Raw genomic sequence first — 27449 nt, 5'->3', positions numbered from 1 at the left:
CTGCACGTCGCGGCAACGCAGACCGTAAGAACTGTGATTGGTCCGCTTGGTAGCATCGCATTTCCTCCTACGCTGCAATAGCTTCCCATTGGGCGACTGAAGGGCAGGGAAGGAACTCTGGCTGCAATGTTTTCCATAAAGCTTTACAGACCTCCGAAATTATGGAGGACACATTTTGCTTTTACGAAAAAAGACGCTCGCTTCTTGTTGACCCCGAGAAAGACTACCATGGCCATGAAGCCTTGTGAGGGCAGGTGTGTGCGTGAATTGCAGAGCGACGCAGACACACCAACGCACAAGTATCAATGCTCACAACACGCATCGGTCACTTGCGTAGGTTATGGCGTCCAGTTAACGCAGAAGTATAAATCAGGCTGTACTGTAAAGCATTCTGCTAACCACCACGCAACCATTGAAAGTACATTTCTCTCAAGATGGCGGCAATGGATAGAAGTTCCACTTGCAAGCACGGGTGCGTGTCCTACACTGACAATTCAGTGCTACACAAAGACAAAACTTCATTGGAAATTGCATTGTATATGGGTTGAAATTGGAGGACAGGTTGGTGACAATTTTGACAAACGGGAGTTTCCATTTGTCCCATGGATTCAATGGAAGTATAGCTCCAGTTTTCTGTCTGGCAAGCAGCTGGCAACATGAGGTGAGCGCCAGCGCTTACCGCGAAGTGAAAAGGGAGCTGTGGGGTGGAGATCTTCACTTCGAACACAGAGTTTCTGAGCCGATTAATCATTTACTGCCTTGTCAATTTTTCACTCAAGCCATTAACACATTGTGCTTTGTCTCTCCTTTCTCCATTTGTTCCCTAAGGCCTTTTGTTCTCTTTCTGTTTATTCAGTCACCTTTTCTCCGCCAGCCACTTTCCATTGTCCTTACTTTCTTTAAATCTTTAACTAAATGATTTAGTGTAAAATAAAAGCATTTTCTGTTCTTAGTGGATTTTGCAGTGGGAACTATTGTGAAAAAGGGGGGCTTGGGCACCAGGTGTCATGAATGATGTCTGATCCATCTTTCTTTCTTTGCCTCCCCAGCAGGCCCCCTCCCAACTCCTGAAATTAAGGGTAAATCTTTCAAAAATAAACTTTTTTTGAGTAATTGAAGTCCATGATTTCATATTAGTCCAATGTTGACTAATTTGTTTGATCAATTTATGATCTAAGCACAAGAGATTCTGCAAATGCTGGAAATTCAGAGTAACACATAGCATGATGGATGAACTCAGTAGGTCTGGCAGTATCTACAGAGAGGAATACAGTGTCTAGATGAAGGTCCTTGGCTCAAAACGTTGACTCTTTATTCCTCTCCATAGATCAGAGTGTCTCAACCTGGGATCCACACACCCTTTGCTTCATGGTATTAAAAAGGTTGGGTACCCCTGTTATTGATGCTGCCTAACCTGCTGAGTTCATCCAACATTTGTGTGTGTTACTTTTCATCTAAGGCTTTGTTATGACTGATTACAACTGAGCCACATGAAAGACATAATTGGGAAATATAAAGGTCTTTATTCGTGCTGTAAACTTGCAGGAGAATCCAAAGGAATCTCACTATTCTGGTACAGTTTTATACTTCAACACAAAGGTGACAATAAGCAAAGAACAACAGTTTCATTTGCTATAATCATCTACTTTAAAGTCAGATAAATATAGAGAATTTATCAGAGCCCATGGTCTGTTCTTCATCAAATTAGGGTATTGCTTTGCACTGTTGTAACTATATTATAATTATGTGTTTTTTGTCATTTTTTTTTAGTCTTGGTTTGTCTTGTATTTCTGTGATATCATTCTGGAGGAACAAATTGTATCATTTCTTAATGAATGCATTACTAAATGAAAATAAAAGAGGACTGCGTGTCCTCATAATCTAATCTAATCTAATTTGCAATGGTGGCATGTCACGACTAATAGAACGCGTTTGAATATTCAAACTAAGGCCCTTTTGTTCGTGTTGAAGGATGCCCCCATGAATGTACAACTAGCCAGATGGTTCAGTGACAAAACAATCTGTCGTGAGCTGTGCATTAAATGGCAGGGATACACCTTTCATAATGTTCAAATACCTGGAGCATTCATCCCGAACAAGAGAAAATCTACAAATGCTGGAAATCCAAGCAACATACAAAATGCTGTAGAAACTCAGCAGGCCAGGCAGCATGTAAAGTCAACATTTTGACAGTCCTGCTGAGGGGTCTCAGCTCAAAACATTGTCTGTACTCTTTTTCATAGACGCTGTCTGGCCTGCTGAATTCATCCAGTATTTTGTGTGTCTTGCATAGCATTCATTCTCTAAGTAGGGCCAACATCCATTGTGATTCTGGCCCTACTTGGAGGAAGATAATGTCCTAAAGCAGGGGTGTCAAACTCATTTTAGGTCACGGGCCAGATTGGGCAAAATGCGACCTCATGCGGGCCGGATCAGTTGTGCACGCGCGTGCTCCCACAGCTTTCGTTGCCTTCATTATTTCAACCTGCTGTCATGTGTCTCGGTCTCTGCTATAACTACAAAGTGTTTCACTTTACGAATTTCATTTCTTATGAAGGAGATTGCCTAGCAAGCAATATTTTTATGATTGGTATTAACTTACAGTTGTAGGCTACAAGAAAGTTGTGATGAGAGAGAGGAAAAAAACAATGCTATTTTGGCTGAGATTGTTTTGGGAGCCACATCCTTTCCATTAATAAACCATTTGAATTCGAACATTAGCAGACACAAATGTAGACCTAACGAAACAAATTGTAAATGTAGGCTATACAACTGCACCTAATTTTTATTAGCCTACTTCTAGCAATCAAACTCAGACAATGAACACAGTTAGCCTCAAATTTTTATTGAAGTGATCACATTTACAATAATAGAATAGTCAGAAAATGAATGAATCACAATATCATGACACTCAATATTTCATAATGCATTTTGCTTACATGTCGCAGTGTCACTCATTTTTCACTTGCTGCTTCCAGGCACCTGACATCTCTTGGCTTTAACTAGCCTGTCAATATTAGGGACCAGTTTCTGGGCAGTTGTGATTTTCATAATGTCATTTAGATGTCTGTGTGTCAGCTGCAAACACAGTTTGGATTTGTTAATGTTCATTATGGAGAACGCCTGCTCACAGAGATATGTTGTCCCGAACATGCAAAGGATCTTTGAGGCAAAGTCTGTCATCTTGGGATACATTGGTCCTACATATTGATAGAATGAGTCCAGACCCACAGTCTCAAATTTATATTTCAAAGCTGAGTTACACACTGAATTTCAACTAGTTCCATTTGGAATTCCTCTGACACATCTGTTGCTGCGTTGACGGCAAACAGCGAGCAAAATAGTGAGAATTCCTTCTCGAGCTGAGTGAAGACTTGGAAATGTTTCTGAAACTCACTTTTCAGCCGTGTTATTTTGTCCTTGTACCTGTCCACATTGTCATTCCCATGAGCGACATGCACAGACTGCAAAGGGGGGAAATGAGCTGGGTTGCTCTGGGATAGTTGCATCTCCCACAGGCCTAATTTAATTTGAAAGGCACGAATGCTGTTTGTTGCGGCCTTGCATGTTAACATTAACATTACGCATTTAAGTGCTCTGTTATATCCACCAAAAATGCAAGATCATGAAGCCAGTCTGGGTCATCCAACTCTGCCACCGGCTTCCCTTTCTCGTTCATGAATAGTCCAATTTCCGCACATAATTGAAAAAAACATTTGAGCACAACCCCTCTGCTCAACCAACGGACTTCAGTGTGGTAGGGTAGGCCGTGTCCAATATTACTTTCGGACAAAAGAGTGTCAAATTGCTGATGGTTGAGCTCCTTGGCTCTAATAAAATTAACCGTTTTGATTGCTACATCCATGACATTGTCCATTTTCAGGCTCCTGCTACATAACGCCTCTTGGTGTATAATACAATGAAAATTCCAGAATTCCTGCTCTGGATTCTCTCTCTGAACTTCCTCTCTGAGTTTTGCAACAACACCTGCCATTTTCCTGACCGTGGATGGTGCGCCATCTGTTGCCACGCCGACAGCGTGACTGCAATCAACCCCCAGTCTGAACAAGGCCTCGACGAGGCTGGAGAAAACGTCGTTCGCTGTTGTCGTGTTTGTCATGAGCACCATCTCCACAAACCCCTCGATGACGGTTAAAGATGCAGCAACACCACAAATAAATATTCCCAATTGAGCTACATCAGTCACGTCGGTGCTTTCATCAATTGAAATAGAGAAGGCAATAAATGACTTCACTTTGTCTTTTAGTTGACTGTTCAAATCTCCTGCAAGGTCCCCGATTCTCTCTGCCACAGTATTTCTTGATAAGCTGATATTACCAAAAGCCTGTCTCTTCTCAGGGCACATCAGCTCAGCCGCCATCAGCATGCATGCTTTTATGAATTCCCCCTCTGAGTATGGCTTTGATGCAGCAGCTATTTTGTTGGCAATAATATAGCTGGCCTTGACAGCTCCATCATGAGTCTCTCGACTTTTGGTGAACACTGATTGCTGTTTTTTCTCAGAGCTGCTTCAAGCTCGGTTACCTTTTGCATTCTGAGTCCTGCGTACTTGTCATTTTTTCTCCATGTGATGTCTCATAGTGTCGTTTGATATTGTACTCTTTCGCCACAGCCACTTGTTGCAAGTATATCAGACACACAGGTTTGCCGTTGACCTCACAGAAGAAAAAACGATCTTTCCAATTATCGTTGAATATCCGACCTTTGATGTCAACTTTTCTTGGACCACAGCAGCGAACAGTCTTAGCCTTGCTACAGGTGTTACTTACCTGTGTACTCTGTGTGTTTATACCGTGTCTGACAATGTAAGTGGGGCCCTAGTGGTCTTCAGTGCAGGGTAGTAGGTGCTTACGCACAGCCGGTGGTTAACTGCCGCCTATTGTTTTCCAAGTACACACAACAAGCTGCCGGCGCAGCAGGTGGCACAGACAGCGGTGGGAGAGAGAGCGGCTGCCGTACAGATGCAGAATAAATGGTCGCGAATATACTTTTTTCCCCCCAAATCATCCCGCGGGCTGGATTGGACCCCTTTGGGCTGGTAGTTTGACACCCCTGTCTTAAAGCCAGTGATGCATTTCACTAGCCACAAAGTATAAGTTGTACAGGTTTTTATTTCCTGACGACTGGTTCTCATTTTAGTTAATACTGTACATAATGCTGCTATCCAGAACGTCATTTATTTATTTCCATAGACGTTGCCTGAACTGCTGAGTTCCTCCAGCATTTTGTGTGTGTTACAGGGCATAAGTTGCCCTAAATGTAGCAGTTAGAGGAGAACTGGGATCAGAATGGGTTGATGTGCATATGGTTGAGAATAAGTGGGGAATGCGTGCTGGCATAGATTCAGTGGGATGAGTGGTCTGCTGTCTACTAAGAAACACATAAGTGATGTAGGAAAAGGTTTCTTTTTTGAGTAGAAAAATTCAAGTGGTCAACATCAAGAACAACCATAACCATGTCGACAAATGCACTATAATTAGAAGACACCACAGATGGAATGGAGAGAAGGTTGATGTTGGTCCAACAGAAATAATGTATAAATAAGGGAAGCGATTCTGGAGCAAAGGCAAATATTTAGGGAAAAACTTGGTAAGTGAGGTTATGAAAATGAAAGCAAATTTATGTTGGATTTCTGGATTTAAAACGTTTATATTGGTGGAATTGCTCGCGGATTAAATGATGGCCATGGAATGAAAACAGAAGCAAGGTCATTGACCTAAGTATTCAGTTTCTCAGGATGCTGTCTGATGCACTGGCTATCTGAAGAACACAGGCACACACCACAAGATCATCTGCGCGGTTTGCTTGGTGGTATTACAACGTCAGTGAGATGGATTCAATTCCACTGCCGTTTGTGTGTGCTCCCTGTGATTGAGTGGCTTTTTTTCCTGAATGCTCCAGTTTCCCTCCCATATTCCAAAGGTGTGTATGGACTTGTCTGATTGGCCACATGGGGTGTAATTAGGCTGCGTGGACTCGTTGGGTCAGAAGGACCTATTACAGTGCTGTGTCTTTAAATACAATTAAAATGTGTCAGGATTGGGCGAATGGAAGAAATGTTATAGTTAGATATTGATCAGGGGCAGAGTCTTCACTGTACAGGAGGGTCGTTCAGGGGAAGTATGTCAAACACGGCTGGGAGTGAACCTCTGTGTTTCACATTGGTTAAGAGATAACTGAACATCTACTTTGGAATTGTATATTCCTCCAGATATGTATAAAATATCGTGCGAAAGTGTTGAACCATGCTGTGTGATCTTGCCGCTCCCTTGGGCACACAAAAGATTAATGGGTTCAATAGGTACGTTTAATGTCAGAGAAATGTATACAATATACATCCTGAAATTTTTTTTTTCGACAAACGTCCACAAAAACAGGAGTGCCCCAAAGAATGCATGACAGTTAAATGTTAGAACCCTCCCATGCATAAGCAGCAACAAAACAATGATGCCCCCCCACCAGCAAAAAAAGCATTTGCACCCTCCACTAAGCACTCAAGCGAGCAGCAAAGCATCAATAAAGACACAGACTTGTAGTACCCTAAAGACTGCTCATTCACCTGGTAATTCGACATACCACAGGCTTTCTCTCTCCCTAATGAGGGAAAAAGAGATGTCTCCATTGTAAGATGAATACAGAAATTATCTGGTTGACTTTAAGTACAATCAGAGATGAATTCTGATGAGAACATGTGCTAGTAGTTGTGCAGTGGCTGAATTCTGATTATATAAACTGAAGCAATATCAATTTTTCTTTAAACTTTGTTAACAAATTCGGGGTTACCCAAAATTAATTCAGAATTGTGTGGAGTAGGTGGTAAAATGGTTTGCAGGTTATCCTGTGGATTAAGCTTTTATTCAAGGGTACTTGTCAAAGGATTTCCATTGATATTTTGATGCCTTGCCTTTCTTCTACAATACTTCAAGATTTGTTGCAATTGTTGATTTAAAATTGCAGTTCAAATAGTTGGGAATTATTAACCATAGATTAGTTTTGGCATTTATAGCATTTAGTCGAACTGACTTGTATGTACTACTTTGAAAGGTATAACAACAGGAACTATTGGCAGAGCTGTCTTTTCAAATAGCAAAATACCCCTATGTACTTGAGACAATATTATTAGAGGTTGATGCAAGTGTATCGTGAGGTAGATGAAAGTTTTTGGATTCTATTGATGTAGATAGGAGAGTTCAGGGAGTGTGTTTCAGAGCTTGGGAACTTGGCTAGATAAAAACATACACATAGATGAGGGGACACACATAGTGCAGTGGATGTGATCTACATGGATTTTAGTAAGGCATTTGACAAGGTTCTACACTGTACACTTATTCAGAAAGTTAGAAGGCATGGGATCCAGGGAAGTTTGGCCAGGTGGATTCAGAATTGGCTTGCCTGCAGAAAGCAGAGGGTCATGGTGGAGGGAGTACATTCGGATTGGAGGGTTGTGACTAGTGGTGTCCCACAAGGATCAGTTCTGGGACCTCTAGTTTTCGTGATTTTTATTAATGACCTGGATGTAGGGGTAGAAGGGTGGGTTGGCAAGTTTGCAGACGACACAAAGGTTGGTGGTGTTGCGGATAGTGTAGAGGATTGTTGTTGCAGAGTGACATTGACAGATGCAGAAGTGGCCTGAGAAGTGGCAGATGGAGTTCAATCTGGAGAAGTGTGAGGTGGTACACTTTGGAAGGACAAACTCCAAGGCAGAGTACAAAGTAAATGGCAGGATACTTGGTAGTGTGGAGGAGCAGAAGGATCTGGGGGTACATGTCCACAGATCCCTGGAAGTTGCCTCACAGGTAGACAGGGTAGTTAAGAAAGCTTATGGGGTGTTAGCTTTCATAAGTCGAGGGATAGAGTTTAAGAGTCACGGGGTAATGATTCAGCTCTCTAAAACTCTGGTTAGGCCACACTTGGAGTACTGTGTCCAGTTCTGGTCGCCTCACTATAGGAAGGATGTGGAAGCATTGGAAAGGGTACAGAGGAGAATTACCAGGATGCTGCCTGGTTTAGAAAGTATGCATTATGATCAGAGATTAAGGGAGCTAGGGCTTTACTCTTTGGAGAGAAGGAAAATGAGAGGAGACATAATAGAGGTATACAAGATATTAAGAGGAATAGATAGAGTGCACAGCCAGCACCTCTTCCCCAGGGCATCACTGCTCAATGCAAGAGGACATGGCTTTAAGGTAAGGGGTGGGAAGTCCAAGGAGGATATTAGAGGAATGTTTTTTACTCAGAGTGGTTGGTGTGTGGAATGCACTGCCTGAGTCAGTGGTGGAGACAGATACACTCGTGAAGTTTAAGAGACTACTAGATAGGTATATGGAAGGATTTAAGGTGGGTGCTGAAGGGCCTGTACTATGCTGTACTATTCTATGTTCTATGTACACTAAACACTGGAGGACCCAGAAGGCAGGCAGCATCTGTAGATGAATAAACAGTTGGTTGTTTGGGCCTGGAACTCTTGGGTGGGGTCTGGCCATTCAGCCCATTGAATGTGCTCTGCCGTTGCATCATTGCATTCATTATCCCTCAAAACCCCACTCTCCTGTCTTCTCCCTGTAACCTTTGATGCCCTTACTAATCAAGAACCTATTATGCCCTGCTTTAAATATATCCGATAACTTGGCCTCCACAGCCATCCATGGCAATGAATTCCACAGATTCACCACCCTCAGACCAAAGAAATTCCTCATCTCTTTTTGAAAGGGGTGTCCTTTAATGTGAGCAAGAGAAAATCTGCAAATGTTGTCAAAGTAGCACACACAAAATGCTGGAAGAACTCGGCAGGCCAGGTAGCATCAGTGGAAAGAGTATAGTCGAGTGTCGGGCCGAGACCCTTCATCAGTACTCTCAGCCCAAAACGTCGACTGTTTACTCTTTTCCACAAATGCTGCCTGCCTGCTGAGTTCCTCCAGCATTTTGTGTCCTTTAATATGACTGGGGGAAAACAAAACTCACAAATTTTGAAAATGCTTTAAGAAATTGTGAAAATATTTTAATTAGTAGTAGGTACTTAATTCATTTCTTTCTATAAGCCTGTCACCTCCCCTGCACAGATTGGCGGCTTCATGTGCCTTGCGTGTTACACGCTTGGGCGATCATGGCTCTCCGCATCAAACGATCCTCGCAGCATCAATGATATCTCACACATCTTGGCAGCTTTGCACTTTAAAAATTTGAGTAAGTTGGACTGAAGATGCATTGGGAATTATGTAACTAAACCTTTTTTGCTTTTGTCATTGTTCTGACTTCATTAGTTTTTACATTGAGGAATTGATATAACCCCGAAAATTAGTGTGACGAATTAGGGAATCTCGACAATTACCCTTGGGAGTTTTTATCCAAGTTAATATTTGTGTTAAGTCAACTGTTTATCCATTTCTTTGAAAACAGTCTTTATGAACATTGGCATCAATAAAATTGTTGAACTTAGAGGTCTTATAAATGAAAATAACTTTTGAAATAACTTCAACAATGACTGCTTTTTAAAATCCAGTGAGTGGACTACATTCTTTATGTGGATTTGAGGTATTTGCGGAATTTGATGTGTATGAGAGAGAACAATTAAGTTTTGAGTTATACACCTGGCAAGCATTGAAAATTAAGCATGTTTTTTTCAGCGCTGCAGGATGAGATCTATCAGCTAAAAGTGAAAGTTAGTTCGAAGTGATCAGAATAATATTCTCTGCTTTGTGACAGCTAAAGTCAAAGCTGATTTCATCAGCCATTATATATCTAGATTGTATTATCATAAGTCCATAAATGCTTGTTGGTACATGATTGAAACACTGTAGTTAGATTAATAGGGATACGTAGATAAAAATTATTTGCAATCTCTGATTGCTGTTCTTCAAAGCGTGTACCTGGCAGCTGGTTATTGGCTGTCGCCGCAGTGATTGTCACAAGTCTGTTTCCTTTGTCAAACAGCAACACACAGCACCCGAGACTTTCCGTTCGTTATTGCTTCAGCTGCAGTGTACACAGGATGTAGGTCAAGTCCCCTAAAGTTTCTAATGAACTGATGTCTATGCGTAACTTTCATTTGGGGAATTAATGATGGACCGTGTCAGTCAAGAACTATAATGGTACGTGGTAGTATATTTTAAGGATTTGTACTAGTAGTTAGTTGTTTTGTAATTCTCATTGCAACATATTTATCAATAATTGTTGTAAACAAGGAAGATCAAAGAATGCAAAATATGTCTAAACATCAGCAATTCTTAAATAGTTCCAAATCTTAAGTGGCTTATGCATTTTTTCAGTACATTTTCAGTCTGTATATTTATATTTTCCCCTAAGTGGGGTTGTTGTTGTTCTGAATCTATTGCAAGAGAGGAGAAACTTTTGCACATGATTTATGCCATGTTGATGATAGATATACATGCTGTGATGAAGTACTTCTGTGGTTGCAAGTCAATGCCAATGCTGCTGGTTGTAATGAATATTGTAAATTTTGTATATACTTGTGTATAAATATGTTTAATAGATAAATTCCACATTTTCTATTGATGGTGCAACTTAAAACCACTGATCGTACTAAGCTGACAAGTCACTTGTTGGTGAATTGCTTCTGTTGTGAGAGGGCATTATATTGTGATTAGCAAATATCCTGGGGTACAAACCTGCCACCTAGTGATAGTTAAAAACACTCTACATGCATTACAGCATAATCATCGAAAACACTTGAGTTTACAACAGCCTTAAGCACTCTTAAGCGTACGGTTAAGTAGCAAAAAGATCACTACAGTTAACAGTGGTACATCTGTTGACTAGCTTTTTTTATGCCATTAGCTAACTTTATGCCATTTTTTTAATCAATTAAATTTGTCATGTAGATGTAAGTATGCAAAAAGCAAATAATTTATTAAAGGTAGTGAATCAGATTTTCAGTATCAAACTGCAAGCAGAGATTGAGTGAATCTTAGTAAAACCCCTTCCTTAATGGGGCTCTGTAACCCAAAGGTACACATGTCAAATAGAATAAAAACGCCGACGTAAATAATAGTTCCTGTAACTTGTTAAAGTTCGGGTCTCTGTACAATTTTTGATTTACAAATAGCGTAACTAGTACAAGATTTTTACAACATGGTTTTCAATTTTCTGATTAAATAATCCCTTTTTGGGATCCCATACTTGTTGCTCTGCATCAATAGTATATTTCTGATTTAAATTAAAGATGGAAAGTTTGGATATTGCCTCCATAAAAAGTTTTTGACATGCCTGAAATGTACCAGTGCAAATAATTCCATTCCTTTTGGCTTTAATTAAACTTGAATGTCATTATAATGTCAATTGTCTATATAATGCTAATAATCCAAGTTCAGAGGCAATTAAGGGTGACTCATAATAACACATTCCTGAGATATCATCTGGCCCAGTTTTATTTAATGTTGTGTATTCAGGTTGAAACATGCACTCAATGACCTCTTTATTAGGTACACCTGCTCCTTAATGTAAATATCTCATCAGCCAATCATGAGGCAGCAACTCAATGCATAAAAGTATGCAGACATGGTCAAGAAGTTCAGTCGTTGTTCAACCAAACATCAGAATGGGCAGAAATGTGATCTAGGTGACTATCACAGTGGAATGAATGTTGGTACTAGACAGGGTGGCTTGAGTTTCTCAGAAACTGCTGATCTCCTGGAATTTTCATGCACAGCAGTGTCTGGAGTTTACAGAGACTGGTGCAAAAAAACCCAAAAAAAATACAGTGAGCAGCAGTTCTGTGTGTGAAATCGCCTTGTAAATGAGAGAGGAGAAATGCCAGACTGGTTCAAGCTGAAAAGAAGGTGACTGTAACTGGAATAACCACATATTATAACAGTAGCGTGCAGAAGAGCATCTTTGAATGCACAACACGTCAAACCTGGAAGTGGATGAGCTACAGCAGCAGAAGACCTCGAGCAGGAGGTACCTAATAAAGTGGCCACTGAGTGTACCTGTTGCTTTCATGTTCCTGATTCCTGTATTACAAGATACTACAGTTTATAGTCAAATCTTCATTTAAGAAAATATAGGCACACCTAATCATGGGAATTTTAATGGTGCAAATATAAAATTTAGTTTCTGACTTTCCCTAAGTGGATATCTGAACTTTGCAATGTTGCAGTTTTGGTTCGATCCTTACACTTTAGTGACTGTAATTATCTGGTCCTTCAGAGCATTGAACTCATTAATTTCAGAGATCAGCATGTTTTCAGTGTTATTTCGCAACACGCTGGAGGAACTCAGCAGGTCTGGCAGCATCCGTGGAAACATCGGTCAACGTTTCGGGCCGGAACCCTTCAGGCCCAAAACGTTGACTGATCGTTTCCACGGATGCTGCCTGACCTGCTGAGTTCCTCCAGCGTGTTGTGAGTGTTACTCTGACCCCAGCATCTGCAGAGTATTTTGTGTTTCAGTGTTATTTATTGTTCTTCTGATTTCACTTTTCAATCACCTCACTATTTAGGTTTCCTACAAAGGCAGTGCTTTTTGCTATTTGCTCCCCTTTACCTTCTCAGCTGGCACTACCACCCATCTCCTGCATCTGCTACAGTATTCCCTCTATTCTTTGCATTATTTCTAACTTTTAGCAGTTCTGAAAAAAAGCCTTCAGCTTGGAGCTATATTTGTTTCTTCCTCTCCTCAAGACTTGGGAATCCTTATATTGTTACTGCCAAGTGAAGAAAGAACACTTGCGATGGCCTTGCTCCACGAAATATTTCCAGCAATTCTGTATATGTGTCTTCAATTCTTTGGTCCTGAAGTAAACACAGTGTGATATTAAAGGGCCAGCAGTTAGCTGCACCATTTGTCAGCTGAATTGATCTAACAAAACAAGGTGGGTAAAGGTGAGAGCCACAAACTCTGAATGCAGGTGGGACTCCCGTCCAACTCTGAGTTGGCATGTTTCTTCAGGCACTTATTTCAGGTTGTCTGGTGCTCACAGTGCACAGACTCAAAGGCTCCAAAGCCATCGCAAACGTTCCTTCTCTGTGGCACTAATGATCTAGGGATTCCCAAACATCATTGAGAATGTTACATTCTGCCCCCCCCCCCCCCCAAGGAAGAGGGTTTGAGGAAATCCTTAACTTGGCTCTGTCTTCGTAATCTTTCTGTTTTGGAGCTTGGAGGAAAGTGTCTGGAGTGTACTTACCAGAAGTTGAACAGTTCTATATTAACTTTGAAGACAGGCTTCACTCCTGTGAGAAGTTTGTTTGGAAAGGATGTGCGGCATTCCAGCAAGAGAGTTTTAGCTAAGGTGTTGCCAATGACACAGCCTTCTTTCTTGATGGTCTTCACTGAGATTGGCTGTTGTGGAGACCTAGATAAGAATCACATCTTGGATGCTGTCATGAAGTAATTGCATCCAAATTTGAATGTACTCCTTGGTCCTTCTGGAGATAGCACATGGTGAAGATCATGTCTATTGTACCTAGGATGGGCAGAAGTCATGCTGGAATGCAAGAGGTTGTTCTTTGCCCACTGAGAGGAGGTGGTCAAGGAGAACTCCAGCAATCATTTTCTCTGTAACAGTTAGTCAGAACACCCCTCTTATTGCCTTTGGATTTGTCTATTGTGTTGAAGTTGATCATTATCTGCAGTTCATCATAATTGACACCTGCAAAGAGACATTTGGTTTCTCTACCAAGAAGTTTCAGCAGTAGGTTTACTACAATGACTCAGAGTAAAACTAGCTTTACTAGAATGACTAGGAGACCTACAAATCTGAGATGTTCTAGGATTAGAAGCCAGGCTGTTCTGAAACGAGCTTGAAGACAAGAAACCCAATCCTTGAAAGAATGGACAGTAGATGGAAAGAGTGTAAGAGGCTCAGCAACTCTTATCAGCCATGATGTTCTTCAGCATTTCAAGGCCATCTTTGGTCCAGAATCCAGGGCCTATTGAGTAGCTGCTGGAAGAAATACATCAATTTCCACCCCAGATCTGTCCTTAATGTGAGCAGCCTTAGCTCCATCCCACTTGATCAGATGATGTCTGACTAGATCTCAGTCTGTAAGTCACTTTCCTGAAGATGAAAAGAAACACAAAACAGAAAATATTTTCACTTTTGGAATGTATGTTTAATAATCTATTATTGAAGAGGAATTAGGAGAGCATTTAATCATATACTCAGTCAATATGGTTTTCTGTAAGGGAAATAGTATTTGAGACAGTTTGAGGCAGAATTTATCTTGGTAAATATGACAATAACAAATTGATTAAGGAGAACCAGTAGATGTAGTGCATTTAGATTTCCAGAAGGCATTCGGTGAGGTGCAAGGAAAGATTGTTACATAGGGTATTAAGGGTGATGCTAACATTAGCTGACATTAGTCAGTGGCTGACTAACAGGAAACAGTTGTGTTAACTCTGAATTCAGATTGGCCATCAATAACAAATAGAGTGTAATCTGAATTACTACTGAGGTTTATAACAAAACTATTGAATTGGGTGGGCATGTTGATCAGCGGGGAGCAGTTGGTCTGAAGGGCTTGTGTATACAGAGGAACAGTGCTTACTGAGACCAAATTTGCTGATTACACACATAATAGGTGGGCTGCAAGTAACGCGAAGAGGTCAAAGAGCCTGTAAAAGGATATGTGAGTGGCAGATGAAAAGTAACGTGGGGAATATGTGGAATTGCCCACTTTGGAGGAAGGAGTGAAAAAATTATTTATTTTCCACAGTGAGACTACACAAAATGTCGTACAAGGTGATTTACGAGAGCATGATAATGGGTGAAAAGATGGTACGGGGGCCTAGCAAGCAATTGGAAAGCTAATAGTGTTTAACAGCTTGTAACAAGCTGAAATCTGCTTTGGAAGAAAAAATAAATAAGAGAAGAACTGGAGATACTGTTACGTACCCCGTAACTGGGTTGCCAAACCAGCAGAAATGGAACGCTCGTTGGAGTCTGGATTACTAGGAACTAATAAAGTTTCATTAAAGAAATAAGTAGTACAGTACACTAATCGTAAGGATATAAATGTAACAGGTTAGCAATGATAGTATACACATATACACAGAACTAGGGTAATAGGAATCAACCAAGCTCTACCGCAGTCTAGTGGTAAAATGATCAGTCTTAAGTGAAGCAGAGTTCAGTTCAGTTTAGTGCAGTTCGCAGTAATCGCTGTTGTCGTACCGTTGGGGAGAGAGAGAGAGAGAGAGAGAGAGAGAGAGAGAGAGATGCAATTTGGTTTCAGGCAGACCTTTTGATGTCTTCGCAGTTGGTTTCGGGCAGACCTTTTGATGTCTTCCATCCCGCTCTGGTCACCGACTGTGACCCCTCCGTTCCGGATACAATCGTTCTTCCGCGGTAAACCCGGCACCCAGGCAAGGGCGGACACACACCCCAGGTTCCCACCGATCGTACCTTTACACCCTGTGAGCCTCTGGTCGGTGCCCGCGAACTGGTCCTCCAAACTCCCACCAACTTGTGGGTGCACACTGCTCTTTCCAGGGTCTCGTGGTGTGTCTCGTGCCTTAGCAAACCTGCTCTTTTTATCCCCCTGCTGGGGTATCACCTGTCCAACAAACTTCAAACAGTTCAGATTCAAAGCAACCGGTCTGTCAATATCTAAATTGTGTTTCTTTCCCGTTAATCTCTCCCTTCTCTCTCATTAGCATTTTGAATGTTCTGCATTGTCTTTCTTACCTCTCTCATTAGCATCATCCGTCCGGTAGCTCTGCTGGGTGTCACACATGACAATACTATGAGGCAGATATTTCACAACAGCTTTTACATTGAAAGGTTCATGTAATAGGAAGGGAGGGGCAAGCCCAGGGGAATTGTAATTATTGGGGAAGCGTTACAGAGAGAATTATTTCAGCTGTGAGCTGACAAAGCCTTCGGGTTCTGAAAACCTTTGTACCCAGATCTTTAATGGACGGTGACATTTTTGAGTATGGAAAGCATATGGATTACAAACATATAGGCAAGTTTTTATAGCTGCTTTATAGGGTACAGGAGAACCTGCACCTGGGGTTCTGCATACAGTTAGAGTCTCCAGCTTAAGGGATGACCTACTAACAGCCTCCTGTACAAAACTGTTAATTAGGTTGATTTCTGAAAAGAGGAGGTTGACAGAAGAAAGGTATGTGTAGAAAAAGCAGAAGTGATCTTATTGAAATGTACAAGATTCGGAGATGGATTGACTTCGTAGGTGCTGAGCAGATATTGTTCCTAGTATAGGCATCTGGCATTATGGGATGCAAATCCAGAATAAGGCTTTCTGGGGAATGTTTTCTGAACTGTGAATCTTTGGAACTCTCTGCACTGGAGAGCAAAGGAGGTGGAGTCATTGGGTGTATTGAAGGCAGAGATTGACAGGTATAAACCTTGGAGGATGTGGGAAGAGAGGACGAACATGGTGTTCAGTCTTAGATTGGATCAGCTGCAATCTTTGTAAATGGTGGAGCATCTTGAGGGGCCGATTGCTGTACCCTTGCTTCTGTTGGTATCCTCCAGTGTTAATTATTAGGATCTTTGTTCATAATTTGCAAACAGTTTAAAGCATTTTGACAAAGACTGACCTTGGTATGTAATTCTCAATATGCATTGACACCTTTCCCCAATAAAACTTCTGTCCTTTATCCTGATTATCCAATTTAAATATAGTCTGTAAAGAAAATGGGTATATTACGTCAATTGGAAGGAGGTCTGAAAATACTTCAGGAGATCAGAGGCAAACCTAGTCTTTGATTCATAATTTACCATGTTGAAAAATGACCAAATCCTATACCTTTGTAGGTACCTGTCATATTCAGTGGCAGTAAGTGAAGAAATTATCTTATCGTCTAGACAGAGTTCCATCTTACCTTTTTCCTGTTGATTCTTAATGACAGGAAAGTCACAATAATAAAGTGAATAATACGCCTATAATTTCATTAAGCAGCCTTTCTTGTAATTGATTTTTTAATTGTCTGATTCCTGCACAATAGCAAATGTGAACTTATTTCATCAGTTGTGTACACTACAATAAGATGAATGCAATTGATGAAATGTGTCCATATTGACAATGTTGTAAATTAACCATTTATTTAATTTTATCTGTGCACATTTGCATGCATTCTGCATTGTTAACCATGATACAATATTGCTTGATTTTGTTTTAAATGTTCTTTTCTCTTTTTTTTTTCTCCCTCTGGTTAAGGCCCTTTTCCTCTATCTGGAGCAAATAAAAGACCTGAAGCATCATGATGGCCAATAAAAGAAATCTTGATTGCATAGATTCCCTCACTTGTAGCAAGATGCCTCGACTGGAGAATGAACACAATGAGTTATCAACAGCGATTTGTAAATCCGGCACTCAGCCGAGTTACCTGCAAGCAAATTCCCTTAAATACACCGGATCTTATTTAGCATATCATCTTAGAAATCGAGATGGAACTGACCCCTCGGGATTCTGGAACCAATCGCATCCCTATATGCAAACCATGAGTAGTCCACCTGTCCAGTCACAACCTGTTGAAGACGGTCGCCTCGGCAGCCGTTTGTATCAGACAGAAACTGAAACTCCTCCTCCAACATTTCAGCGAACTGTAAATGAGAAAGATAAGCTTGACTTAGTCAAAGATCTGATGAACGTTCGGTCAAAGTGGGTCACTTTTGTGGAACGACAGAAGAGCCTGAGAAATGGTCAGAACATTCCTTCTGCGGCTGGGAAACTTAACTTGCTCGCGCCTGCAGTCCACAGCTGCGGAAATGTAGCATTTCCACAGCCTGTGTATAGAAGTGGCATTTGTTGTTCCGGGGCTGGCTGCTCCTTGGAGAATTCAGCGGATCATCTTCATAGAAGGGCACAGGACACTGAATGGAGAATGGCAGCTCCAGTTACTTCAGGTTGTACAGTTGCAAATGGCGATCACTTGATGCAAACTCAGCAATATGGTAGTCCTCTTTTGAAAAATAAATCACTGCACCATGGATCTAGTCATTCACCGATTAGCTCCATGGCCAGAATGCCCAAGGAAGCTAGAAGACTACCCGGAGTGCCATCATCCCTGTGCCAAGGGTATGGTACTTACAATGGTAATGTTCTGCAAGACCTCAGGTATTCCATGCTGCCGTACGAAAACTCCAATGGAAACGCGCCAAGTCATGCATCTATGCACAGCCTCCAAAACTTCCAGAAACTTCCTTTGCAGATGTACTCGGCAGGTGAAGGACCACAGGCACAGCCGCCTTTTTATTGTGACAAGTCGTCACCCCCAAAGTTCCCCATTCCCATTCAACCAAAAGCTGTACACTCACAAAACACTATCTTAAATCAGCAGACTGCAGGTCTCTACTCTCTGTTGCATCCTCATGGCCTCAGAGCGCAGGTGAGCAGGTGCCCGTACCCAGTTCAGGGCACGGGCGGCCGGTTGTCTGATTCCAGTTCCACGTTCGTAGGGCAACTAAGCCCAGGGAATCCTTACCCCCACTACTCCGAATCTCTGGGATATCCTGTTCATCACCCTCCATTGCAGAAAGGTATCCCCATGACAGGTCCTTTGGTTCATCCCGGGTTAGATTCCGGAGGGAGGCTGGAGTTGCAGAGTCCCTCCAGGAAAAGCTCGTCCACCTCGCGCCAAGACCCAACAAGTGGAAAGCTGCCTCCGTCTGAGACCCTGCACTTCAGGTCACAGGCTATTGTTGACGCACAAGCAGAGAAGAGATGTTACAACTCATTGAACTCGCTTTCCAGCCGGCAGCAGTTGATAAGTAAACACAGTGCCTTCCAGCCAGTTATCTCTGGGAAGCACTTGAAGGGGACATATGAGAGACCAACTATCTCCCCTGCAGATCAAAGACCAAATGATATTTATGTACATGAACATATGCCGAGCATAGATATTTTGTCCAATAGTATATCAACATTCAGTAAAGAGAACGAAGGCATCAAAACCAAACTGGTTGACTCTGGCCTGGGTAGCCCATCAAAGTGTTATAATAATAGTCCAAATAGGAAAGCATCAGAGATTAATTTCCTATCTGCCTCTTCCTCTCGGGAAGGCAGGAGACTCTCTGCTCCTTCCCCACCTATGCCGGTTATTAATAATGTATTCAGTCTGGCTCCTTATAGATCTTACCTGGAAGCCACGGGTCTGTTTTTCGCCAGGTGTCAGAAATGTCAGTCAGATTGCAATAAATCTGTGAATTGTTCATGTTCTTCAGAAAGTAAAACTAAACATAATCGCAATGCTGGAGTCATTGATCCAGATCCGCACAAGCAAAGCCCTGCGAAGCTTTCAAAGGGCATCACTGAATTGCAATACAAGGATGCTGAATTGATGCAGAGCAACTCTCCTCTCTGCACTGGAGCCAGTCAGAAAGAGGGCTCTTCAGGAACGGAACTGAGGAAAGCAGAAAGTGGGAAGAACCCTGACATTCAGCATCAAGGCATTAATTTGTCTCCTAACCTCAGGATTCACAGTGTTCCGCATCAGCCAAGTAGCAAGTCTGCAGCGGGTCACGAGCCTGATCATAACGCTAGAAAGACCGAGGTGACTAAAATGCACGCTGAGTCAGTGTTGGACCTCAGTATTAAGAACAAGAATCAGCCTGTGGCTGTCACTCAGCCAAAGATCCCATCTGCTTCTGGATTAGGGGAAGATCGAGAAAGCCCTGGAGGAACCATAAGAGAAAAAGAAGGTAGAGGGAAGTCCACAAGCAATGCAGAGGGACAAGGAAGTACAGCAGATGCCACTGAGCCGTCTTCATCTTCGGTTCCCTGTGACTTCAGGGAAGAATTGAACGACAAAGGAATACCAAATGAAAGGGAAGAAAATACTACGGCAGAATCTCAGAGTAACAAGAGAAGACAAAACCCGGACGCGCCATCTGAGAGTAATGGGACAGGAGCAGTGAAATCCTCTGAGACTAGCAATGCGGTGAACAATACTGCCCTCACAATGGAACTGAGTAAATACAAAATACTGAGACCAGCCCCTGCTCGAGTGGATGGATCCAATCCTACTCAGGCAGCTGGAGACTCTGATGCCAAAAAGTTAAGTTTGCTTGGATCAGTTAATCCGTTGCGATTAGTTCTGAGACCATTGAAGCTGGTCATTCCTGATGAGCTAAAATTGCCGCTGAGTCCTGTTACAGAATCTAAAAAGTCCCCCTGTGAAACCGAAGTTGGCATCCCCAGTAACGACGAGTTAATGCAGAGCGAGAGTAACACTTACTTTTCCTTTGTGCGTCTTCATCAGTCCCTGTGTGACATGATTGTGCGGTCTGTGGCCGAAACCTCCGAAGAAGTTTTGCGTGGATGCTTGCAGGACATTGAGACACAGAACCATGGCAAGGAAAATCCAAAGATGAGACCTTCACTAAAATCAAAGAATAATACTAGAAATGAGGTATTAAAGGTGTCAAAATCACAGGAGATTTGGCTCAATTATGGACAAATTCAACCAACTATGCAAAAACTGCTCTCCCATCTGAAAGCCTATCATTTTACCAGACGGTGCCCATTCCCCCACGTAATAAGAGCTGGCACAATTTTCATTCCAATATATTTAGTGAAGGAGAAACTGTTTTCCAACGTCAAGGGAGCAATGATTGATCAAGTTTTTCAGGAGCACAAAATAGAACTGCGGCCAACAACTCTGTCAGAGGAGAAGATACTGCAGAGTGACTTGCATCTTCAGAGATGTTCCTCCAGATTAATCAAGCTGCTCTCCCTGAAGCAGCTGCCTGAAATCTATCCAGATTTGTTGAATGTTCTGTGGCATACTTGTGCAAAAGTCCGTCTCGGTAAGTACCTTCCATACCTTAGGTGAGAGCTGTTTCTCTGGCAAGTCCAACAACAACTTAAGATTATCAAGTTTTTAGCTTCAAAATATTTAAAACTTGTTAGCCAGACAAGTCCAAATCACAGGGTTCTACTGTAATTTCATAAATAAACTATTATTAGTCAATGTCTTACTGTCACTTGGAGAGCTTCACTTTTTTTCCTCCCTCTTCTCACCTTTTCATCTCCCAGTTAGCCTTAACTGCTATGACTGAAATGAATTAACAATTTGGCCTACTTGCTAAATAATTGCTACTTTCAAAATATACATGGCTTCTGTTCTTTGTATTAGATACTAATGGTTCAGTCTTGTAGCATTACTACATTGAACCCCAAAACCTCTAAATTAAATAAACACAACTTTTTAGTTCTGATGCATAGTGCTATAACAGTTGTCAAACAGGTGACTGTATGGAATCTGGAACCGTTCATCCTTCTGGAAAACATCCCATTGTAGACGATTTCCACAAATATCCCACCTTGTAGCTTAAAAGCCTGATTCATGCTTTTCATACAGGTTATTTCTGAAAAGACAGTATTAAGTTAACCCTGGCTTTTACAGTTGACTTTGGACAATTCTATAAGTCTGAAGACAACAGAATTGGTTGTGATGTGATTTAAGCGATTAACAGGTTTTATTTGGCCAATGGGGGTGAGAGGGTTTAATGAGAAAATGTATGCCAGATCTGTTGATGTTACCAAACTGAAGTTCTATTTCAATGTGTAATAATTAAGGAAGTACAAAACTGAGTGTTTTGTTGACTTCATTAGCTTTTCTAGACTTTTTTATCAGCAATCAGTGATTGCCATTCTCCAGTGGTTTGGTTTACCGTTCTGTTTCCTGTCCACATACAACCAGGAGGGGTTAATAATCACCAAAGAATGCAGGTAGTCTAGAAGAGGTGAAATTCCACCCTTGCTGTCACTCGTCCTCCTCTAGCCTCTGCCTACTCCTGATTTGTCACCATCCCCAATCAGTGCAGCTGTTACTTTCCATTAAAAAATTAAAATACCATTAAACTATTATGTGAATATTCTCCAAGAAAGAAATTTGTATTGATCAGTTTAATCAGGTTGTATGGAAGACCAGCAGTTGCCCACGCTGCAAGTCTCCCCTCTCCACGCCACTGATGTTGTCCAAGAGAAGGGCACTAGGGCCGATACAGCTTGGCACCGGTGTTGTTGCAGAGCAATGTGTGGTTAAGTGCCTTGCTCAAGGACACAACACACTGCCTCAGCTGAGGCTCGAACTAGCAACCTTCAGATCACTAGACCGATGCCTTAACCACTTGGCCACACGCCAACACAGAAACAATATACGGTGCCTGTTAATCTTCAGATCTACACGTGCTTGGGATGTGGGAGCAAACCAGAGCACCCAGGGGAAGGTTTCACAATTGTAGGGAGAATATGCAAACTCCACAGAGCACAGGAGGTCCAGATTGAACCAGCTCACTGGTGTTTAATGGATTCGCTCTTAGCTGTACCTCCCTTGTGTTAACCAAGCTGTGGTATGTTTAAAGTAGCTGAGTGTCAACCCCATGTTATAAGCTGATATTTGTTGTTCTCATGCTCATCTTCAATTCCCAGGAATCTGCTACAACTAGAGCACCAACTAGAGTCAACGTTCAAAGAAAAATATTCCTGATTTATGTTCAAAAGTACCTGGAAATAAGCACATTAGCCAAGAATACAGGCTTCGGAAGAAACATGGCACCATAAATATGTTAATATTTGGGGGTTAACCTTGTGTAAAGGAAAAGGACAAACTTAAAGCAAGAAGGTGTAGGATCTAAATGAATTGGAGGTCATGGTTGAGTATTCTGGGGAGGGTGGATTTAAACTTCTTGCCAAGCTGCTTGTAACCCTAAACTTGGATGAACATTTCTATCGACACACCTGACACCAGCTATCTGTTTGGCTTCACTCTACCATTTTGATGCTATATTCTGCTGGATATCTATAAGTATTGCTGAAACTCCCCTGATTTCATTTACAAAAAGTATTAAAGACAGCAAACAAAGGCACCAACAATAGCTTATTCCATCTTCCAAGCATGAGTCTTCCATCCTTACTCAGAAGTCCATCTCACCATAAGTACTCTGAAACTTGCACAAGTTCGAGCTAAAATTGCACATTTGACCATTTTGATTTCTTGCATTACCCTCTGCTTCCTCTATTTCTCATCCCAATGTGATCAGTGATTACACTTCCATTTGCTAATCATTGCTCAACTTGTTTCTTCTTCATTTTTCCTCAGTTTGATTTCTAGTACTCATTGTTTCTTAATGTCTTTTGTGTACATTAGACATAACCAGATTTATTACCATTGAAGCTGGAGTCTTTCTGGTTTGTATTGTTCAATTATTTAGTCATTGAGGTACAATGAAAATTTATTTTACTCTTTAGGCAGAGGTTCCCAACCTTTTTTTTTAATGCCATGGAGCCTTCGCATGAACTGACGGGGGTTATGGACACCAGCTTAGGAAGCCATGCATTAGGGGACATGTTCCCTGTTATTCCATTCTCCTGTAGTGAGTCTACCACATAATACAGCATCATGAAAAGTATGCAACAGGTTGCAGGGAAGGAATTTCTTGTTTAATCTTTGAATTGTACCTCTTGTGTGGAATACCGAATTAATCCTGGCTTCTGATTTCCCCGGGTTTACTTTAATGAAAAGTATCACTTGCATTTCATGAGGTATATTGAAAGCTTTCTTTTTGGAATCAAAATGCCAAACACAGTGACTGACTTAGAATGAATGACCTTGCAGCATCTGCAAATGGTCAAATAAAGTAAATTGCTCATTAGTATTACATCTACTTTCATTGCTGGGTCTAACTTATAGAAATTCTCTTCCTGATCTGCCCAGCTTTCTTTCTCCATTCAGTGCCTGGTCTAATTTGAAGAATGGCAAGTGGCCGTTCATCAGCCAACTTTTCTATCCATTGTAAATCATATTCTCAACTCTTAATATTAAACTTGCAGAAAGTGAATCAAAATACAGTCAGAGAGCAAGATGACTACAAATCTTGTTATTGACCTCACTTGAAATATTAAAAATGTGCAGAAAAATAAAGCATGCATGATTGGAGATAGAGGAAGCAAACTCATGCTGAATACAAAATACAAGATTTGGAAAATAATATGCATCTATTTATTCAATGTTTGGTTTAAAAGACCTGCATACTTTGTCTTTTATCTTGTTACACACGCTTGAAATCGAATTCAGTTTGAAAGTTTTGATAAGTTTTGTGTTGTCACTAAAACTTTGCTACTCAGATTAATCTCTCCTTGATGTTCCAAATTGTGCCCTAGGTCTCCACTACCTTCGCCATAGAGGAAATCACTTGGCCCTTTGCAGAGCTGGGAGGGTAGTTCCCTGCACATTTACAAATAGGGATAATGTGGGTGAAGAAGAGGCAAATCTTATCACTATGAGATGCACTTTAAATAGTTTCTGAGCGAAAAATATTAGATGTAATCTGCAATTTGAAACTCTTGAAATTCTCAGCGACATAATAGAAACTGATTTTTGTACCAATCTTAAAATGTATATGAGGCTTAAATCTTGCATTAATAGTTAAAGATCGATGTAAATAAATTTTTATTTTGCAGATCTACCTACACATGTTGATCTAGATGCTCCAGTGCAGGTATATTTTAACCAGTGTTTTGAATCCTGTAGCGTTTTCTTTTTGTTCACTTTCTTTAATCAATAATGATTTAATTCGCTTTTCTGAAATACTGATTGGATGTGATTCTTGCCTTTCACAGGTGGAGAAAATGAGGATACCCTAAGGAAGACTGCCATCACTCCAAGCCCGGCTGAAATGGGTGGTAGAAAAAATAAGTCAGATTCTGGTTCTGCTAAAAAGAAAAAAGTAGTAAACAAAACACCAGGGGAAACCCCTCCTCCCGTTAAAGAAAAGCCCAATGATGGCATTACTGTAGCCAAACTGGGTGTAAAACTAAGAAAAAGGCGAAGAAATGGTAATGTTTCTTCATGCACAAATTCCAACCCTGTATGTACTAGCTCTAGCATTGGTACATTGTCTGGACACAAAGTAAGCCCATCATCAGTTGACCAGTCAGAAGAACCTTGCTCCACAGAACGTGATCAAGATGCTTGTGCACCAAAGTTATCCAAGGAGTCCCAGCCAGCTCCTCGAAAGTTACGCAAAACTACCAAAGAGCTTTTGGATGAAAAGGCTATTGTGAAAAGTAACTTTGACAAAAAAGGTAGCACTTTGGTAGTTAAGTTGAATAGAGTAGTTATTAAAAATGACAACAAGGGACCAGACATTCCCTGCTCTGTAAAGATCAAAGAATTGCAACCTCCAGTAAAGAAAAGCAGCACTGCACTGAGGCCAACTAGAAGCACATCTAAGGTGCTCCACCTTCGTGGCTCTATTGTGCGGCTAAAATTTCAGAAATCTGTGAAAGCCCCTCCGCCCAGAAACATAGTATTGAAACCATTTACCACTAGAAAGCCTTTAGTGACTCGGAATTCTCAACGGCTGGATCAGAAGAAAAGTTTGAAACCTCTACACTTCAAAGAACATCAGGAGAAAGAGTACCCCAATTTAGTGGGCAAACGTATCAGACATCTGTATGAGGAAAATGATAAAACTGAGTCTTGGTATAAAGGTGTAGTGCTCAGAGTGCATGAAAAGCACCAGAATCCTCTAAAGACTGTGTATGAGGTCAAGTATGACACTGAACCTGATTGGCAGTACTACCTTGAACTCTTGCAAGATTATGAGAAAGGATGGCTGAGGGTTGATGACTGACTTCTTTTAAAAGTAAAATTATGAATTGTCTTTTAATATTTGGGATGACCACTATGGAAATTGAAACAAACAACTTGTAAAGGAATAACGATTTTACATTTTGTAAGAGATCTACAATGAGTCTTTTGAGTTTACCTGCAGGAAATGATACCTCTACAGCCATTCCTTCCTTCCTGGCAAAATAATGTGTGCTTTGATTTTAGTTACAACTAAAGTTGTTGGTGTGAGTCTGGGCAAATAAGATGTAATGTCAAATGTGGATGATATAGTGTACATGTTCCAAGCTCAAATCATGGGAAAGGTTCAAATTTCTGAACCAAATTATATGAGTAGAATTACTTGCGCAATAGATTCTTCTTGTTTTCAAAAGCACAAAGTGCAGGAACAGCCCTTGACGTGTGCGCCTTGTCTCTGGTGTTTGGTGTGAATTCTCTTCTCTAGGATCACGCAGCCAGAATCCTGAGCAAATATCCATTTCATCTGTTGCTTTGGCTGCAGAGCATGATTATAGTCCCTGAACAATATTTCCAGCAAAAATGGGCTAATTTACAGTGTAAAAGATGTGATTTTTAATTTCTGGGTAGTACAAACAGGGCATTGAAAATCATTTGTGTATATCATGTTTCTTGGAGATTGGTTCACCAGCCTGGAATACAAATTTGTTTTTAAGGTTCAGTAGTACAGAAACATTTGTAAACTCCTTTTTAACCTCCCTCCCTACCTTTTGTCTTCTGAACATACAAGTGTGTTGTGCTTTAATGCATAAACAGTACTGCTGCGTTGGTCTTTGGTAGAATATAAGTCAATAACCAATGATACAGAAATCTCAATTTCAATATTTTGTCATGTTAAAACCATCTTTTTTACTTGCAGGAATCACAATCAGCAACTTATCAATAGTAGCAAATATATATTGACCAGCATTATTCTTGCAGTAAACTTGGCTCCCTTTCGTCTGTCAAAAACTATGCATGCATCCTATTCATGGAGATGCATGTGCTCATCTCTTTATTGCTGCTGTACAGACTAATAACTTGAGGAATTGATAACAATTAAGTAGCATAGTTACACTGTGGTGTTTTGTACTTTTAATAACTTACTTTTTATATCTTAGTAAGTTAAGGATGTTGATATAGTGTGCTTAAATGTGAATGGTAGGTTGAAAAACCATTGTTACAAGCTACTTTGAATTATGTACTTTTGTATAAAGATTTTAAACTATTGAAATTTGTCTCATTCTTTTGAATGTATTTGCAATGAAGTAAGTTAAGATTCATGGCTGTACAAATATGACTCCAGAAAAGATGCTTGCAAATGTACATTGTCTATATGCCATGAGATTTAGCAACAGTAAACCTATCTTGTTTTAAGTATTCGGTATACTTTGTGGATCCCTGCATTATATGCTGGAGTTCCAGGAGTCCCTACAGACTGATACAAAAGAATTTTCCTGCTCTTGAGAACAATGCTCAACTAAAAGAAAACAAAAGAATAGAAAGACTATGTAATTATGATTTTAAGGTAGGTATCTTGGAAGGTCACCCACACAACTAATAAGTAAATGGGTCTAATAATCTTGTCTCAGTTGAAGTTTAAGCACTGCCCAAAGCATCACCTGTTATTTTTTTAAATCAAATAATTTAATTCGTCACTTGGAGCAGATGAAACCGATTCTTTGTCTCTTTTAAGATGCTCGAACACTGCACTGCTGGTTGCTCGAATGTTTTTGACGCATTCAGTGTGATGCTACTGCACCCTTTGATCTAAGGCCATGGGACAAGATGCAGGCAAAGCAGAAGCTGATGATTTCAATAAAGATTTATTTACCATAAAATTGCTGTGTTCTGTGTAACTGCAA

General features: G+C 40.9%; 1 protein-coding gene across 6 annotated transcripts in view; it reads left to right on the top strand.

The window, feature by feature from the left end:
• The window catches only part of c18h15orf39 (chromosome 18 C15orf39 homolog), a 78295-nt gene extending 51477 nt beyond the window's left edge, over positions 1–26818 (top strand). For 4 of the 6 annotated variants that reach the window (XM_072282353.1, XM_072282355.1, XM_072282352.1 and 1 more), the window contains 2 exons: positions 17169–20758; positions 24576–26818. In XM_072282353.1, the coding sequence (XP_072138454.1) occupies positions 17212–20758; positions 24576–25591 (4563 nt within the window). In that variant the 5' untranslated portion in view covers positions 17169–17211 and the 3' untranslated portion in view covers positions 25592–26818. Of the gene's footprint in view, positions 1–10003; positions 10110–17168; positions 20759–24416; positions 24455–24575 lie in introns of those variants that run through there. The other 2 variants (XM_072282358.1, XM_072282357.1) reach the window with 2 other exon arrangements.
• The last annotated feature ends 631 nt before the right edge of the window (positions 26819–27449 follow it).

This window comes from Mobula birostris, chromosome 18, assembly GCF_030028105.1.
Source record: "Mobula birostris isolate sMobBir1 chromosome 18, sMobBir1.hap1, whole genome shotgun sequence".
Classification (NCBI taxonomy): Eukaryota; Metazoa; Chordata; class Chondrichthyes; order Myliobatiformes; family Myliobatidae; genus Mobula; species Mobula birostris.
The sequence above is the reverse complement of the archived record's forward strand: the minus strand, read 5'-3'. Positions and strand labels throughout refer to the sequence as shown.